This window comes from Petromyzon marinus, chromosome 12, assembly GCF_048934315.1.
Source record: "Petromyzon marinus isolate PM22_M1 ecotype Great Lakes invasive population chromosome 12, UKy_Petmar_22M1.pri1.0, whole genome shotgun sequence".
Lineage (NCBI taxonomy): Eukaryota > Metazoa > Chordata > Hyperoartia > Petromyzontiformes > Petromyzontidae > Petromyzon > Petromyzon marinus.
In genome coordinates this window covers 1486553-1503291 of record NC_133678.1, presented here as the reverse complement: position 1 = coordinate 1503291, position 16739 = coordinate 1486553, and the positions used below count along the sequence as shown (strand labels likewise).

At 55.5% G+C, this 16739-nt stretch overlaps 1 protein-coding gene across 1 annotated transcript; it reads right to left on the bottom strand.

The window, feature by feature from the left end:
* Positions 1 to 984: 984 nt before the first annotated feature.
* Positions 985 to 16341, bottom strand: LOC116941749 (L-gulonolactone oxidase-like). The gene is given in 15 exon segments (XM_076066488.1): positions 985 to 2032; positions 2185 to 2275; positions 2605 to 2769; positions 3084 to 3233; positions 5094 to 5156; positions 5158 to 5168; positions 5962 to 6069; positions 6826 to 6924; positions 6926 to 7012; positions 8025 to 8115; positions 8758 to 8840; positions 10120 to 10263; positions 11676 to 11771; positions 12399 to 12461; positions 16006 to 16341. Coding segments are annotated over 15 exon segments (1449 nt in total). The 5' UTR covers positions 16015 to 16341; the 3' UTR covers positions 985 to 1843.
* Positions 16342 to 16739: the final 398 nt, after the last annotated feature.

The following is a 16739-nucleotide window of genomic DNA, read 5'->3' as shown; positions in this document are numbered from 1 at the left end:
GCCCCACCTTCAGTCAACCCCCCCCCCTATACCTTAGCCCCGCCCCCAAACTCATAGCCCCGCCCCCAGCCCCATCACCAGTCCCATAGCCCCACCTTCAGTCAAACCCCCCCCCCCCTAGTACCTTAGCCCCGCCCCCAAACTCATAGCCCCGCCCCCAGCCCCATCACCACAGTCCCATAGCCCCACCTTCAGTCAAACACCCCCCCTAGTACCTTAGCCCCGCCCCCAAACTCATAGCCCCGCCCCCAGCCCCATCACCACAGTCCCATAGCCCCACCTTCAGTCAAACCCCCCCCTAGTACCTTAGCCCCGCCCCCAAACTCATAGCCCCGCCCCCAGCCCCATCACCCCAGTCCCATAGTCCCACCTCCAGTCAACCCCCCCCAGTACCATAGCCCCGCCCCCAGTCTCATAGCCCCTCCTTCCCCCCGCCCCTCCAGTCCCATAGCCCCTCCCTCCCCGCCCCCTCGTGTTCACCACACACACAGTGCATTGAACAAAAATGTCTCTTCGTTATGAGACCTCCTTTGCCAGTAACAAGATATAGTAATAGGTTTTACCCTTTTAACTGGCACAAAAAACTGACACTTTTATTCAAGGCATCATGTCTGCAATAACCACAACACAAGCAGTCAAAATGCTTGTGTTGTGGTTATTGCAGACATGATGCCTTGAATAAAGGTGTCAGTTTTTTGCGCCAGTTAAAAGGGTAAAACCTATTACTATGTCTCTTCGTGTTTGTTTGGTTGACGACCCATGGCACGTGTAGGTGGTTGTGAGGGCATCGTCCCTCCTGCGGGCAGCTCGCTCCGTGCAGGTCGTAGGCATCACAACTCAACACGCCGTCTTCGCATTCGACCCATTCTCAATCCACAGCTGGATGAAGGCTTCCCAACGAATGCCCGTGTCAAGTGCGGTAACGTATGGGCATGGCGCTGCGATAAGAAACAACAACAAGAAACGACAAACAAACAGGGCGGATGAAATATTTATTTTTTTATTGAGGGAAGCCAGGGCCTTAATCAGATCAGTGTGAGCGTGGGACCATTGTCCATAGGTCAATGGATTTAATTCTCGATTTGGATCAGCAGGATATATATCTTTAACAAAACACCACCGCTGTTCACATCTCTCACATCTTCCTCTGACAAAAAAAAAACGTGAGTGAAAGTGTCATCGTCTCTACTTCTCGTTTCGTCCCATATCTGAACTGGACCTACTGCATAAGCTCGCATCAATGGAGACATCGTCGTCTGCGAGAGGAGACGAGCTGCTTGCGTTTCCACTTGTAGATGTGGCAGATCTCGTCTATAAACCCCTCGCCCTCATTTTCAATCTCTCACTTACCGAAGGTACATGAACTACAAATCTGGCTGTCGCTTGATGAAGCTAGTTGTAATTACTGGCGAAACGTCGTACTCAGATTGTAAATGTTGTGGCTTGGCTCTCCAACACACCGGTGGTGCTGTACTAGTGACGAATTGGCCACGTTCTCTTTACGCGACAACCCTTACTAGTTGGCTGTGTCGGGTGGTGGCGGGTTTTAACGACACAACATTTATATATTTACGCGATCTAACCCAACAAAACCACTACTATGTCTCTTCAGTGACCTGGAGAAAAGTCATCTACTGCTGTGCACTATTCCTCGACTCATTGTCATTTTATCACTCGTACCTACTGGACATCTGTGAAAAAGAGCTTTATAGTTTGTCGGATTCCTCCAGTCTCAATGAAGATTCCGATTCTGATCCGTGTGCGGGTGGCATCCGTGTGAGGGTGGGATCAGTGGGAGGGTTGGATCAGAGAGAGTGATCGCTGGGTTACTATGAGACTGGGATCAGTGGGCAGGTTGCCTTCCTTCCCGCGCGTCCCCCTGCTCGCCCTCTTCCTCCCCCGCCCCCGTGAACACGCGCTGCAGGTACGGGTTGAGGAAGAGGCCGTGGGGATCCAGGCGAGAGCGGAGTCGAGCGAATTCCTCTAGGCCCGGGTACATGCGTGACAGATCCTCTGCGGTGCATCCATGCGCCTGGGGGCGCGGTGGGGCAGAGAGGGGGGCCCTGTTACCCCCCCAGTACGCCACTCACAAGGGACCTCACTCGCATGAGACCCCGTTACATTACACTCAGGGGACCCCACTCACAGGGGACCCCACTCACAGGGGGGAGGGGAGTCCTGTACCTTAGCCCAGTGGGGGCGCCCCCCTGCTCGGCGCATGATGTCCTCGTAGGCCGCCCAGTACGCATCACGCTCGGCCTCGCGGTTATAGGGCCTGGGTTCACACGCAGGTACACACGCAGAGAACCCTCATGTAGCCCTAACAGGCTGTTGGGGCAAGTGCTGTTAGCGAGTAACACCTAATGAAGGCCGGCACGACACACGAGGGGGTGGGTGGTCTGCACCACGCCCAGCCACCTTCGTCTCCCTAGTGGCGATGTTCACACACCACACCAGGTACTCGTTTGAGGCTGAGTCGACTTAGAGGAGGCCCCCACAGCATCGCTGAAGATAATCGTCGCCGGTGTTGATAGCCGTGAGCGGGGGTCTCTGCCGGCACCGCTCGCTCGCAGGCGCTCCCACCCGCGCACGAAACGCACACACCTGTAGGTGATGATGTTGATGTAGCACGAGTCTCGCCCGCTACAGGGGCTCATCAGGATGTCATCGGCGCGCGCGAAGCGGACCTCGACGGGGACGTGGGCGGGGACGCTCGGCGTCGCCTGCACCCAACGCGACAGCTGGGTGAGCGCCCAGCCGGCTCGCTCGCTGGGTCGCGGGGACACGGGGGAACACGGAGGAACACGGGGACACGGGGGATCACGGAGGAACACGGGGACACGGGGTTACGGGGGGAACACGTGGACATGGGGACACAGAGACAACGGAACGTGGGGAGACAGGGAAAAGCGTTACAGGGACAGGAGGACATGGGGATACAGGGGTAGGTAGATACGGGAAGGCAGGGACAAACAGAAACACGGGGTCATCGGGGCATGGGGTCATCGGGGCACGGGGTCATCGGGGCACAGATTTTTTGTCTTTGTGTGTGGGGGGGGGGGAGCGCCTTGGGGGCACCTCACCGGGGCAGGGCCCAGTCCTGCACGTGCTGCAGGAAGAGGCAGTCGAAGTTGAAAATGCGGTCGCTGCGGTCCACGCACTCCGTGCGCCCCGAGAAGAGCGCACGGAACGCCACGCGGTTGATCCACGGCACGAGGCGCGGCACGAGGACGCTGCCGTGAGACACGGGGGGGGGGGGGGAGGCACGGGGGTGCAGGGGAGAGGAGGTAGGGGGGTTGGCAGTAGCGGCAGCCATCGAAATTCACCGCAACATCCTCACCGATCAGAACACTTTCGCCAGAAAACTAACCAGCACAACGACTCCTGCGGGGAGGTGGCATCTCGTCTTGTTCAATATTCACAGCGCACCTTTCATCAAGGGAGGGGGCTTCACGGAGTTGAATAATTACAATAGGCGGGCACGATGCGAGGATGGTTTGGATGGCAGGGGCTTGCAAGAGATGATGAATGGGTGATGACGATAGAGGGGTGCGTGGGGGTTAGGGAAGGGTAGCGGAGGGACGGGAAGGAGTGGAGGGGCGAGGGGAAGGAAATGGTAGGGGAATGGGCGATGGAGAAGAGACGTGGCTTTAAGGGAGGATTTTGAGTGTATGGGCAGTGCTGAGTGTATGGGCAGTGTTGAGTCTATGGGCAGTGTTGAGTCTATGGGCAGTGTTGAATCTATGGGTATTGTTGAGTCTATGGGCAGTGTTGAGCCTATGGGCAGTATTGAGTCTATGTATGTGTATAATGTATGTGTTGAACTTCTTTCGCGTCGTGCGTAGCCAACCGTGTACAGTATATGGGATTTGGTCATCTCCATACATATAAAAGGCAAAGTTGTGATTATGTGTGTCTGTTCAAAATGTTTAGCGTACTTCCCGACATGCAACAAACTGGAAATTTGCCATGTGGGTACTTTCCAGACTGTACACCATGCAAAAATTATAAAAATACACTTTAGTTTTTTTACGGGGGGGGGGGGGGGGAGCTCAATGCATATATTTTTTGCATGGCCAGTGAGCTGTGACGTCAATCTGTCACGTGACCCGCACATGTGGAAGCGTAACGCATTGTAGTGTAGTAGTTAGTGCGTCGCGCTACGAACCCGGCGACCCGAGTTCGATTTCCGCTCACGGCCACCACTGGTGACGATTATTTTAACCGGTCCTGGGTCTCCCCTAGGTCGACTCAGCTTAAAACGAGGAACTGTTGTGGTGTGAACATCGCCACTGGGGAGACAAAGGCGGCCGGGTGTGGTGAATCCAAGTCCTGGGCGAAGCCGGGTAGTACAGCTAGTTATATATAATTCATGAACAGCGGTTGTGTCAGCATGAATGGCGAGATGTAAAAAGAAAATATATTTTTTATGATAATTACTCTGAACGATCTTCATCTCGTGTCCATGAGCCGGGCGGCGGCGGTGGTGGTGGCGACGCTGCACGTGGCTGTATGTGTGTATGTTGAACTTCTTTCGCACCGTACGTAGCCAACCGTGCTAACGGAGGTGCGGCTGCCTGTACCCCAGCGCGTGTGGAGGCAGCAGCAGCAGCGAGGATTGGTGGATCACACACAGATGGCTGTGGAACTCCTTTCCAAACCCAAGGGTGGGCGACGAGGGGGAGCCGGACCCTTTGCTCGCCAGGAGATGGCGCTATGTGGACTCCACCTGGACTCCACCTGTTCTGTCTGCAATGGGATAAAGTGTTGCCCCCTCGCACGCGGGGGGTTTCTCCGGGTGCTCCGGTTTCCTCCCACGTGTAAACACTCCCGACTTGGCCGAGAACACTTTAAGCGATAGAGCACCGCAGAGCTTGGGCAATTGATGGTACTGGCTTATCGCATGGCTGCTGCTGCTGCCTTCCCGCTCCTGGTCTGTGATTCCTCCTCCTGTCACCTCTGAGTCTTTCCCTCTCTCTCACTACGAGAGCGATGAGCGGACACTGCAGCGACACAGCGTTACAAGTTTTCCATGAAACATATCGTATTTGATGATCTGGCAAGGCGCGTGGTGGTGAGTACCACACAAGTACCTGAGCCACAGCAGGAACTCGAACAGGTAGTAGCCGACCAAACGGTCCCAGAACCAGCTGCGGATTCTTGATGGGCTGAGGGTCACGGGGGCAGCGTGAACACCACACTCACAGGTACAAGATCATGTATAGAGCTCTCCCGCAGGGGACCATATTTCTGCTATGCACATGTCACTTTCATCATCTGCAGAGCAATTTTACTTATTTTTTAATTCATTTTTACGTATTTTAAAATATTGTTGCCGCTGTTTACATTTTTGTTGTTAATTTGCACAAGCTGAGAGAGAGCGACACGGGAACAAAGAATCTCACTGCCATGTACCTCATGTGTGCATGGGTATGTGATCAATAAAGCTGACTTACTTACTTACCTTACCCACACTTAGCCACACCTCAACGCTCACAAATGTCTGGAAGGGCTCAACCGGGACACAATCTGAACCGGCCGCACCTCCCTCCATCAACCCCCTCCCCCACACTAATTTATCATAACCCCGCCCACTGTTTAGGTAGCTCCCCACTGTTCCCGATAGCCCGCCCACCACCAGGTAGCCCCGCCCACTCCGCAGGTAACGCTGTGACATCCTCGCTGGCCTTACGGGAACTGTCCTAACCTAACGGGGACGCTTGGTGGCCTCACCTGCCCTGTCCTCACCTGCCCTGTCCTCACCTGCCCTGTCCTCACCTGCCCTGTCCTCACCTGCCCTGGCCTCACCTGCCCTGTCCTAACCTGCCCTGGCCTAACCTGCCCTGGCCTCACCTGCCCTGTCCTCACCTGCCCTGTCCTCACCTGCCCTGTCCTCACCTGCCCTGGCCTCACCTGCCCTGGCCTCACCTGCCCTGGCCTCGCTCACTCGGCTGCCCTCACCTGGTCGGTGCGGTCGATGTAGAACACGGTCACGTGGTCGGTGTAGGGGAACCAGAAGAACTTGAAGAACTCGGAGCGCGACAGGTGAGTGTCCAGCTCACCCAGCACCTGGTGAGCAGGGAGACAGGGGCTTTACTCTTTGGTTCTATTCGGTAGTCACGTAGGTAAAAATAAAACAACAAAAATCACGACGTTTCGGCCACAAAACAAGCGGCCTTCAGGTGAAGGGACCAGCCTGTCTGGAAGACTGCGCTGGAGTGAAACAGACCTTTAAGCTGTGTGAGAGGGATTAAGGTGCCTTGACAAAGGAATCAGCATAAAAAATAGCATTTGATTGGCGGACGTAGCATGATGAAAGGTGTAGCACAGTGATCGGCAACGCCAGTGCACCTTTAAGCTGTGTGAGAGGGATTAAGGTGCCTTGACAACGGAATTAGCGTAAATATTCTAATGGGTTTCTTAGCATTCTTAAGAATAGTGGCTATTTCAGCTCTCGCGACGTCTGCTTGGATGTGTCCTATACCTTTGAGGGCTACATCGACCTGAGAAATGATATCATCTATCAATGATATCATCTATCGGTATAGGCCGCTTGTGTTGTGGCCGAAACGTCGTGATTTTTGTTGTTTTATTTTTTACCTACGTGACTTTACCGAATAGAACCAAAGAGTATGGATCCTTGCAGTCACGAAAGCTTCAAATCTAGAATAGACAGGGGGCTACTCGCTCACTCACCCGCGCGACACCGCGCCCGTGTGACGCTCACCTGTGCACCTATGTTGAACTTCTTTCGCACCGTACGTAGCCAACCGTGCAAGTCGGAGGGCGTCGCACGCCATGCCGCGGTGTGTGCGTGACGCTCACCTCGGCCAGCGTGCTGGGGAAGGTGCGCTGGGCGAGGCGGAACGCGGCCACGCACTGCAGCGAGACGGTGAGCACCACGCCGAGCGCGCCCAGGTGCACGCCGCACCGCACTCAGCAGGTCCCGGTTCGACTCCGCGCTCACGCTCACCACCTCGCCCGACGCCAGCATCAGAGACAGCGCACAGACCTGCACGGCGGGGCCACGCCACACGCCGTGAGCGCGGCCGTGAGCGGGCCGTGAGCGGACACTAGGCTGCCCCTCACCGCTATAGGTGAGTGAGAGGGTGAGGAGAGGGAGGGTGAGGAGAGAGAGAGTGAGGAGAGGGGAGGGTGAGGAGTGAGAGGGTGAGGAGAGGGAGGGTGAGGAGAGTGAGGGTGAGGGAGAGGGAGGGTGAGGAGAGGGAGGGTGAGGAGTGAGAGGGTGAGGAGAGGGAGGGTGAGGAGTGAGAGGGTGAGGAGTGAGAGGGTGAGGAGAGGGAGGGTGAGGAGTGAGAGGGTGAGGAGAGGGAGGGTGAGGAGTGAGAGGGTGAGGAGTGAGAGGGTGAGGAGAGGGAGGGTGAGGAGTGAGAGGGTGAGGAGTGAGAGGGTGAGGAGTGAGAGGGCGAGTAGTTAGAGGGTGAGGAGTGAGAGGGTGAGGAGTGAAAGGGTGAGGAGTGAGAGGGTGAGGAGAGAGAGGGTGAGGAGAGGGAGAGTGAGGAGTGAGAGGGTGAGGAGTGGGAGGCTGAGGAGTGAGAGGGTGAGAAGGTGAGGAGTGAGAGGGTGAGGTGTGAGAGGGTGAGGAGAGGAGGGTGAAGAGAGAGAGGGTGAGGAGAGGGAGGGTGAGGAGAGAGAGGGTGAGGAGAGAGAGGGTGAGGAGTGAGAGGGTGAGAAGTGAGAGGGTGAGTAGTGAGAGGGTGAGGAGTGAGAGGCGAGTAGTGAGAGGGTGAGGAGTGAGAGGGTGAGGAGTGAAAGGGTGGGAGGTGAGAGAGGGTGAGGAGAGAGAGGTGAGGAGTGAGAGGGTGAGGAGAGAGAGGGTGAGGAGAGGGAGGGTTGAAGAGAGAGGGTGAGGAGAGGGAGAGGGAGGGTGAGGAGTGAGGGGTGAGGAGTGAGAGGGTGAGGAGTGAGAGGGTGAGGAGTGAGAGGGTTGAGGAGTGAGAGGGTGAAGGAGTGAGAGGGTGAGGAGTGAGAGGGTGAGGAGTGAGAGGGTGAGGTGCCCTCACCTGAGTGGGGAGGATGCCGTGCGCTGCCCCCGTGTTGTGGGTCCCGGTGCCCATCACCCCGCCCACCGTGACGTCAGACACCGCCCCGATACTGGGAGGTGTGGGGGTCATGGGGGAAGGGGGTGGGGGGTGATTGGGGGGAGGGTGTGGGGGTCATTGGGGAAGGGGGTGTGGGGGTCATTGGGGAAGGGGTGTGGGGGTCATTGGGGAAGGGGGTGTGGGGGTCATTGGGGAAGGGGGTGTGGGGGTCATGGCGGGAGGGGGTGTGGGGTCATGGGGGGTGGGGGTAAAGGTGGGGGGTTGATGGGGGGGGGGGGCAAGGAGGAGGAGGAGGGGGTTGGGCTACCTGGCCTGTCACTCCACACGAAGCTCCCGGTGTCTTCCCGACCACACGCGTGATGAGCACGATTTGGCGACGTACGGTGCTGAAGAAGTTGACACACATGTAGCCCTACGTTCTCTCAGCTTGCGAAACGTGGACCCCTCTGAAGGAGGATGAACACCTGCGCCGGTTTGAGAACGTTCAGGCTGGCCCTGCCTACGATCCATCTTGGGTTTAACCTGGCTGGGTTTTGTGCGCAGCTCACAGATCCTTGAAAATATATCCACTGTGTGGGGTGTATGGTGTGATGTAGTTTGGTGGTCGTGTGTGTATGGTGTGGTGTGAGTGGTGTGTGTGGCGCGGTGTGTATGGTGTGGTGTGTGAGGGGTGTTGTGGCGTGGTTGTGCTTACTTGGAGAGGGCTAGTCCGTGTTTGGCGAGTTCCTCGTTCAGATCACTCAGCATCGCACCGGCCTGGACGGTGACGCGCCGAGACTCTGGTCCACCTGCGATCCATCCACCACACCACACCACCACACACACACCAACCCACCAAACCACATCAAACACACCAACCACGCCAACCAAACACACCACACCAACCACATCAAATACACCAACCCACACACAAAACATACACACCACACCAACCACATCAAACACACCAACCACGCCAACCACACACACCACCCAACCACATCAAATACACCAACCACACACCAAACACACACACCACACCAACCACACATACCACACCAACCACATCAAATACACCAACCACACACACCACACACACCACATCAACCACACCAACCCCACACACCACACCATCCACACCAACCACACACCAAACACACACAACACCAACCACATCAAATACACCAACACAACAACACCAACCACACACACCACACACACCACATCAAATACACCAACCACACCAACCACACACACCACACCAACCACATCAAATGCACCAACCACACACACCACATCAACCACAACAACCCCACACACCACACTATCCACACCAACCACAACAACACCAACCACACACACCACACCAACCACAACAACACCAACCACACACACCAAACCAACCACATCAAATACACCAACCACACCAACCACACACACCACATCAACCACATCAAATACACCAACCACACCAACCACACACCAAACACACACACCACACCAACCACAACAACACCAACCACACACACCACACACACCACATCAACCACACCAACCACACCAACCACACACACCACACCAACCACATCAAATGCACCAACCACACCAACCACACACACCACATCAACCACACCAACCCCACACACCACACTATCCACACCAACCACACACCAAACACACACCACACCAACCACATACAGCAACCACATACACCACACCATACACACCACACACACCACGCATTGATACTGGAGCATCGGTCACAAGGCTTAAGTGTCCCCCTGCTGGAAGGGGTTACCTGCAGCACCCTGCTGGAAGGGGTTACCTGCAGCACCCTGCTGGAAGGGGTTACCTGCAGCACCCTGCTGGAAGGGGTTACCTGCAGCACCCTGCTGGAAGGGGTTACCTGCAGCACCCTGCTGGAAGGGGTTACCTGCAGCACCCTGCTGGAAGGGGTTACCTGCAGCACCCTGCTGGAAGGGGTTACCTGCAGCACCCTGCTGGAAGGGGTTACCTGCAGCACCCTGCTGGAAGGGGTTACCTGCAGCACCCTGCTGGAAGGGGTTACCTGCAGCACCCTGCTGGAAGGGGTTACCTGCAGCACCCTGTTGAAGCGCTCCAGGCTGACCATGAAGTCCTCGGTGCAGGCGATGTCAGAGGGGGAGTGCCCAGCCCCAACCACCTTCACGTGGCGCCCGGCACCACGCGCCTGGGCCAGCACCTACAACCACCATAACCACCACAACCACAATCACCACAACCACAATCACCACAACCACAATCACCACAACCACAATCACCACAACCACACTCACCACAACCACCACAACCACACTCACCACAACCACCACAACCACACTCACCACAACCACACTCACCACAACCACACTCACCACAACCACAACCACCACAACCACACTCACCACACTCACCACAACCACACTCACCACAACCACACTCACCACAACCACCACACTCACCACAACCACCACACTCACCACAACCACACTCACCACAACCACACTCACCACAACCACACTCACCACAACCACAACAACCACACTCACCACAATCACCACAACCACACTCACCACAACCACAATCACCACTGCCATAACAACTACTACCACACTCACCACAACCACAAACACCACAACCACACTCACCACAACCACAATCACCACAACCACAACCACCACAACCACACTCACCACAACCACAATCACCACAACCACCACACTCACCACAACCACACTCACCACAACCACAATCACCACCGCCATAACAACTACTACCACTCACCACAACCACACTCACCACAACCACACTCACCACAACCACAATCACCACCGCCATAACAACTACTACCACGACAACACGAAACAGCCGCCATTCGCCACCAAGTGGCGGTGACGTCACCACGGCGCTTGTGCCAGGCTAGGTGCACGTTAAGACCACGTGAAGTGTCAGAACGCTCCGCTGGTAGAGATCACGGGGCAGACCCAGCAGGTGCCACGGGTCGACTGACTGAGATGACTGGCTGATGCACCATCTGTGCCCACTACTGTGGCAACTTACTGTGTTTTATCCACCCGGCGCCCCGCTCGTTGTTGTGAGCGTCGCTCTACCACCAAAACTATCACAACCACTACCATTGCAATTACAACCACCACTGACTGACATTACAACCACAATCACCACAACAGCCATTACAACCACCACTTCCACAACAATTACAACCACGCCCATTACCATCACAACAATCATTACAGTCACAACCGCTGCCGTGACAACCACCACCGTGACAACCACCACATAACAACGTTGTTGTTGCTGTGTGTGTGTGTTCATGCGTGTGTCCACGTGTCTGCTATATGTGTATGCGTGATGTGTCTGCTGCATGCGTGTCTGCTGCATGCGTGCTGCATGCGTGCTGCATGCGTGCTGTATATCCGTGCTGTATATCCGTGCTGCATGCGTGCTGTATATGCGTGCTGCATGCGTGCTGTATATGCGTGCTGCATGCGTGCTGTATATGCGTGCTGCATGCGTGCTGTATATGCGTGCTGCATGCGTGCTGTATATGCGTGCTGCACGCGTGCGGCACGCGTGCTGCATGCGTGCTGTTCACACGTCTCGGATCTCGGCCTCGCTGCTGGGCGTGAAGAAGAGCTCTGGGCGACACGTGAAGGTTCGCGCCCAGTTGCTGAAGCGGTGGCCGCGTTCACCCTGCGCACAAAGACAAAGGTGTTCCCCCCCCCGTGTAGCCTTCGTACGCTAGTGGGGCAAGTGCTGTTAGCGAGTAGCACGTATGAAGGCCGCAACGGCTCAACGATGGCGTGGTTAGGTAGCCAACAACCACGGCCGGACCGCCGCCTTTGTCTCCCCAGTGCACGCAGAAACGTGTACTGTGCTGTACTCACTTAAGGCCGAGTCGACCTAGGGGAGGTCCGGAACCGGGTTCAAATATTCGCTGCGGAATGTTGGCCGTGAGAGGGAATTGAACTCGGGCTGGCCCGGTTCGTAGCCACCGCTCACCAATGCATTGGCTCTAATGTGTGTTGTACACCCCTCCTCCACCCGACGACACAGTCCAGTAAACAAGCGCGATTGTTCGTCGAGTGACAACTTTATTCGGGTGCGTCGGGTGGTGCTCGAACAAAACGAACATCTGCGTATGAATCGGCAGCATAGTTTAAAAAGCTTATCTTATCTCATATTTATACAACGCCTTTATCCAAGGCGCTTTACAAGCAAGGTATGAGTGGTACAATGAGGGGAGCTGAAAGTGATACGGTGAACAGGGATTGGGGTATGGGGAGGAAGGTTCGTGGGTACGGGAATTACGGTGGGTACCTGGGGATGGAGGGATGGAGGATGGGGCCAGGGAGGAGCGGAAGGTGGACAGGGTGCTCGCTGCTTCATGTGGAGGGGAAGTTTGTGCCAGTGCCAGGGGGCAAGGGGGGAAAAGGAGCGGAATCGGTGGATTGTGTACAAGAGAGGGGGGGAGTTAGGGGAGAGATTGCGAGTGGAGAGGGCGGGCGGAGACAATGTGATGAGACAGGGCAAGCGAGGCATGGTGTATCGCTGTGCCAGATTGATTATTTGGAAGCACAGGTGCTGACCAACACCCAAAACCCGCACCCAAGTCCTCGTCGAATCATGCAAAACATCTCTCTCTCTCTTTAAACCACCACAAGCCTCCTGTACGTCACGTGACTTTAGTGGGGTCACCCCCACTGACCCCTCTCATCTATACATCTGTCTCGAGGTCAGCTAAAGCCTCCCGTAAACCACGTGACTCCCGTGTGGCCACTCCCACTCTAAACCCCTCCCTTCTCCCCGCCCACTGTGAAAACAGACGCCGCTCCTCTTCCATGCAGCTCCCTGCTGCTCGCTCCTTCTTTCTCTCCTCTCCCTCTTTCCCCTCCCTACTCTCATCGTCATCACCACCCTATCTTCATCCCCGAAATGTTGGCCCGGTGTGACAACCTGAACTCCTGCTCGGTGGGAGTAGGGCTGGTGGAAATTAAACAAAAAAACTAAAGTTTTTATTTACCAGATGATGCCAACTGAGCTGTGTAGATGTTTTTCAGAAGCGACTTGGCCACAAACGATAGCTCAACGAAGTGGCTCATCACGTGGAAATGCGTAGCAGCCAAATGAGCGGAACGCGTGACGTCTCTATGCTAAATGTGGAGGGAAAAACCGGAGGACGCGGAGAAAAATCCACGCGACCACGGGGAGAAACAGAGAGATGAAAAGTCCAAATATACAGCCGACGTCAGATTCGCGATCGAACCCTCGACCTCCTGCATACCAGGCGAGGTAGTTAACATCTCTCCGTCGCAGTGCCTCAAATGATGCATGGAATGAAGACAGCAGTTGAAGAATCCACGGCTGTCAGGGAAGTCCCAGGCAGGACGAGTTGGTAGAGGTTGGGGAGGGGGTCGGTGGTTGGATGGAACTGACGGTGGGGGGGGAGATACAAAATCCCGGAGCGTGGGGACAGCTTGCAGTGCCTGGTCGGGGTTCTGGGTCGTGGGTGGCTGTAGTGGGTAGCTGTAGTGGGTGGCTGTAGTGGGTGGCTGAAGTGGGTGGCTGTAGTGGGTGGGCAGCAGACACGAGGGAGACTTTGAGGACTTATCGGAATATTTATTTATCTTGGAGAAATCCGATGAGCCTTGAAGCTCTTTTTTTTACAGATGTCCAGGAGACTCTTGGGGGGGTAGGCGTCTCGTCGGATCGCGTCAACAACAACAACCGCCGTTCACGGCTAAGTGGCGGTGACGTCACCACAGCGCTTGTGCCAGGCTAGGTGCACTTTGAGGTGGCTCAAGCGTGGTTCAAGCGCCGTGGCGACGTCACCGCCACTCCGTGGTGAACGGCGGCGGTTGTTGTTGTTGCATTTTGAGACCGTCACACGTGAAGTGTTGAAGACTCGCTGTTGGCAGCAGCGAGTCACGGGGCAGACCCCAGGTGGGACGACCGACTGAGACGACGGGCAGAGCCCCCCCCTGTGCCAGGCTAGGTGCAGGAGGAGCTCACGGAACAGACCCTGGGTGTGCCATGGGACGACCGACTGAGACGACGGGAGATGCCCCACCTGAGCCCCCCCACTGCGCCGTCTCTGTGGGTCGCCACTGCAGGCTCGCGTTGCCACGCCACGTGGGGTCGCGTCGGACCCCAACGTTGCCCGGCTAAGTGTAGGAGGTTTCACGCGGAGGCTTTCGCGACCAATGTGCCGTGGCTTGGCTCCCCAACACACCACCTGTGTGCTGTGCTAGTGACGAATTGGCACGTTCCGTTTACGTGACAAACCTTACGAGTTGGTCGCGTCGGGTGCTGGCGGGTTTAACGACACATTTATATTTTTACGTGATCCAACCCCCCCCCCCCCCCTAAAAAAACACCTGTATTAAAAGTGTAGGAATGCGCCTATTTCGATTAAATACTTAAAACCGACGCTGTGTGTGCGTGTCGTGCTGCAGTGCAGCGGGTAGCAACGCTGCCGCTCCGGACCCAGTCGCCCGAGTTCGATCCCCGCTCAGGGTCACCCAACAGCGGTGACGGTCACAGTGAATCCCCGGTTTACGTAGGGGATGCGTTCCGACGAAAAGTTCCGACGACGAATGTCGAAGCGACGTCAAATCAAAGCAATTTACAGCGCAGGTGGAGGCGAAGCCCGAGGCGACAGAGCTGCGAGAAATGACGGATTACGGTGTCCGCGACGTTCGTGCGGGTTGAGACGACGCTAATCAGGTAGCGGTCTTAATTCAGTGACGACGTATTTGCGAAACAACTTAAACGGGGGGGGGGGGCGACGTTTATGATTATCTGAACCACTCTCGGTATAATCCATTTTGCAAGCGTAATCTGCCTGAATGAGTGGGTGGGCGACTGAGTGAATGAATGAGTGGGCGTGGGAGTCGGTGAGTTAATTTAACCAGGTCAACACCAGTGATGATTATCTGCACCACTCACGGTCAAGGCTTGTTACGATTATCTGAAGCGGTCCTGGGACTCCTCTAGGTCCACTCAGCCTCCAATGAGTACCTAGTGCGGTGTATAAACATCGCAACTGAGGAGACAAAGGCGGCCGGGCGTGGCCACCCACCCCCTCGTGCGCCGTGCCGGGCTTCATAGGTGCTGCTCGCTATCAGCACTTGCCCCAGCAGTCTGTGAGTGGTGTCACGGGTAACGACGAACTAACAAACCCTCGACATTGAAACAAATCTCGTGTTTGACTAAATGTAAAGTACACGTACGTACATTTATAAACACGCATATTTTATAGTCGAGATTCTCGAGTGCACAAAATCCATATATTCTGTGCTCTGTTAAAGTTATGTCTTGCATTTTGTACTGAACTCGTTACATTCCTGAGAAGACTCGATCACCGTGCAGCTTGCAGTGAGTTGCAGGCCGATGGACTGCTGAGTAGGTGGGTGAGTTGACTAGGTGAGGTGGGCGAGTGGGTGGGTAGGTGAGTGGGTGAGTTGACTATTTGAGGTGGGTGAGTGGGTGAGTAGGTAGATGGGCGAGTTGTGCACCCTTTTCTCTATTTTGCACCGTCGTGTTGTTGTTGACGTCTGTGAACAAGAGCTTCATAGCTCACCGGATTCCTCCTCCAGTCTAAAGAAATATTCCGATTGCGATGCTGTAAAAGTTGCCTAAAGTAAACGATTCAACACCCCTGCCTGCAACTTGTCATCGGGGTGATGTTCAAAGCGCGACAGTGGCAGATGAAAGCGAATCCAAGCAGACATCAGAGAAATCATTCAGAAGCACAGGCGGAGCCAGAAGACGTGACATTGAGCGATCGTCAACCACAGCTGCCATTCTCGCGTTCCCCATTGCCGGGTCCATACGTCTTCGGGATCAGAATCAAGACACCCGAGACCTCTGGATACAGATCACGGATCGCTGGTCCCATGTCCCAGTACCAGCTCAGTCGACTCACCTGCACCATGGCTCCGAGCTGACAGACGAGGCGAGGAGCAGGAGACTGGGTTCCTGGAGGAGACTGCCTGGATGGGGAGATGGATGGAGATGGCTGGATAGATGGAGAGAGAGAGATCGGGGTCCTAGAGTGATATTTGAGACAGATGGGTGGAGAGATGAAGCGATGGATGGATGGGACGCTGGCGAAATGGATGGAGATGGATGGAGAGACCGGCTAGAGAGATGACTCGAGAGAGATTGCTTGGGAGGGCGCAGTGATGGACTCTGTACCTGCGCGTTATTAATTGACCAGGATTCTTTTAAAACAAAATTAATTTCCAATTACCAATTAGGGCGCCCGTAATGGCCCCTGACCCCGGATTGCCCCCTGACCCCGGATTCTCAGAGCAGGGTGAAGGGAGCCAGGATCCCTTAGGGTCCCCAAAAACAACCAAGACCTTTGACTCGTAGTCGGTTCCTCGTGGCCGTGCGATTTGCGACAATCGTGGTGAGACAAAGCCGCGGTTCACAAAGACTCCATGCATACAGCACAGCACTCGCATACACTACAGCCAAGACATTCACACTTCCACCACTCACTATACAACCGCTCTCACTACAAGCACTCGCCACCTGTCGTCACTACAACCGCTCACATTAACCACTCTAAATGAGCAAACTACACTCACTAAAACAACAATCACATTACACCCTCTGGAACAGTACTCTCACGGCGTCCATTCTCAACACCCG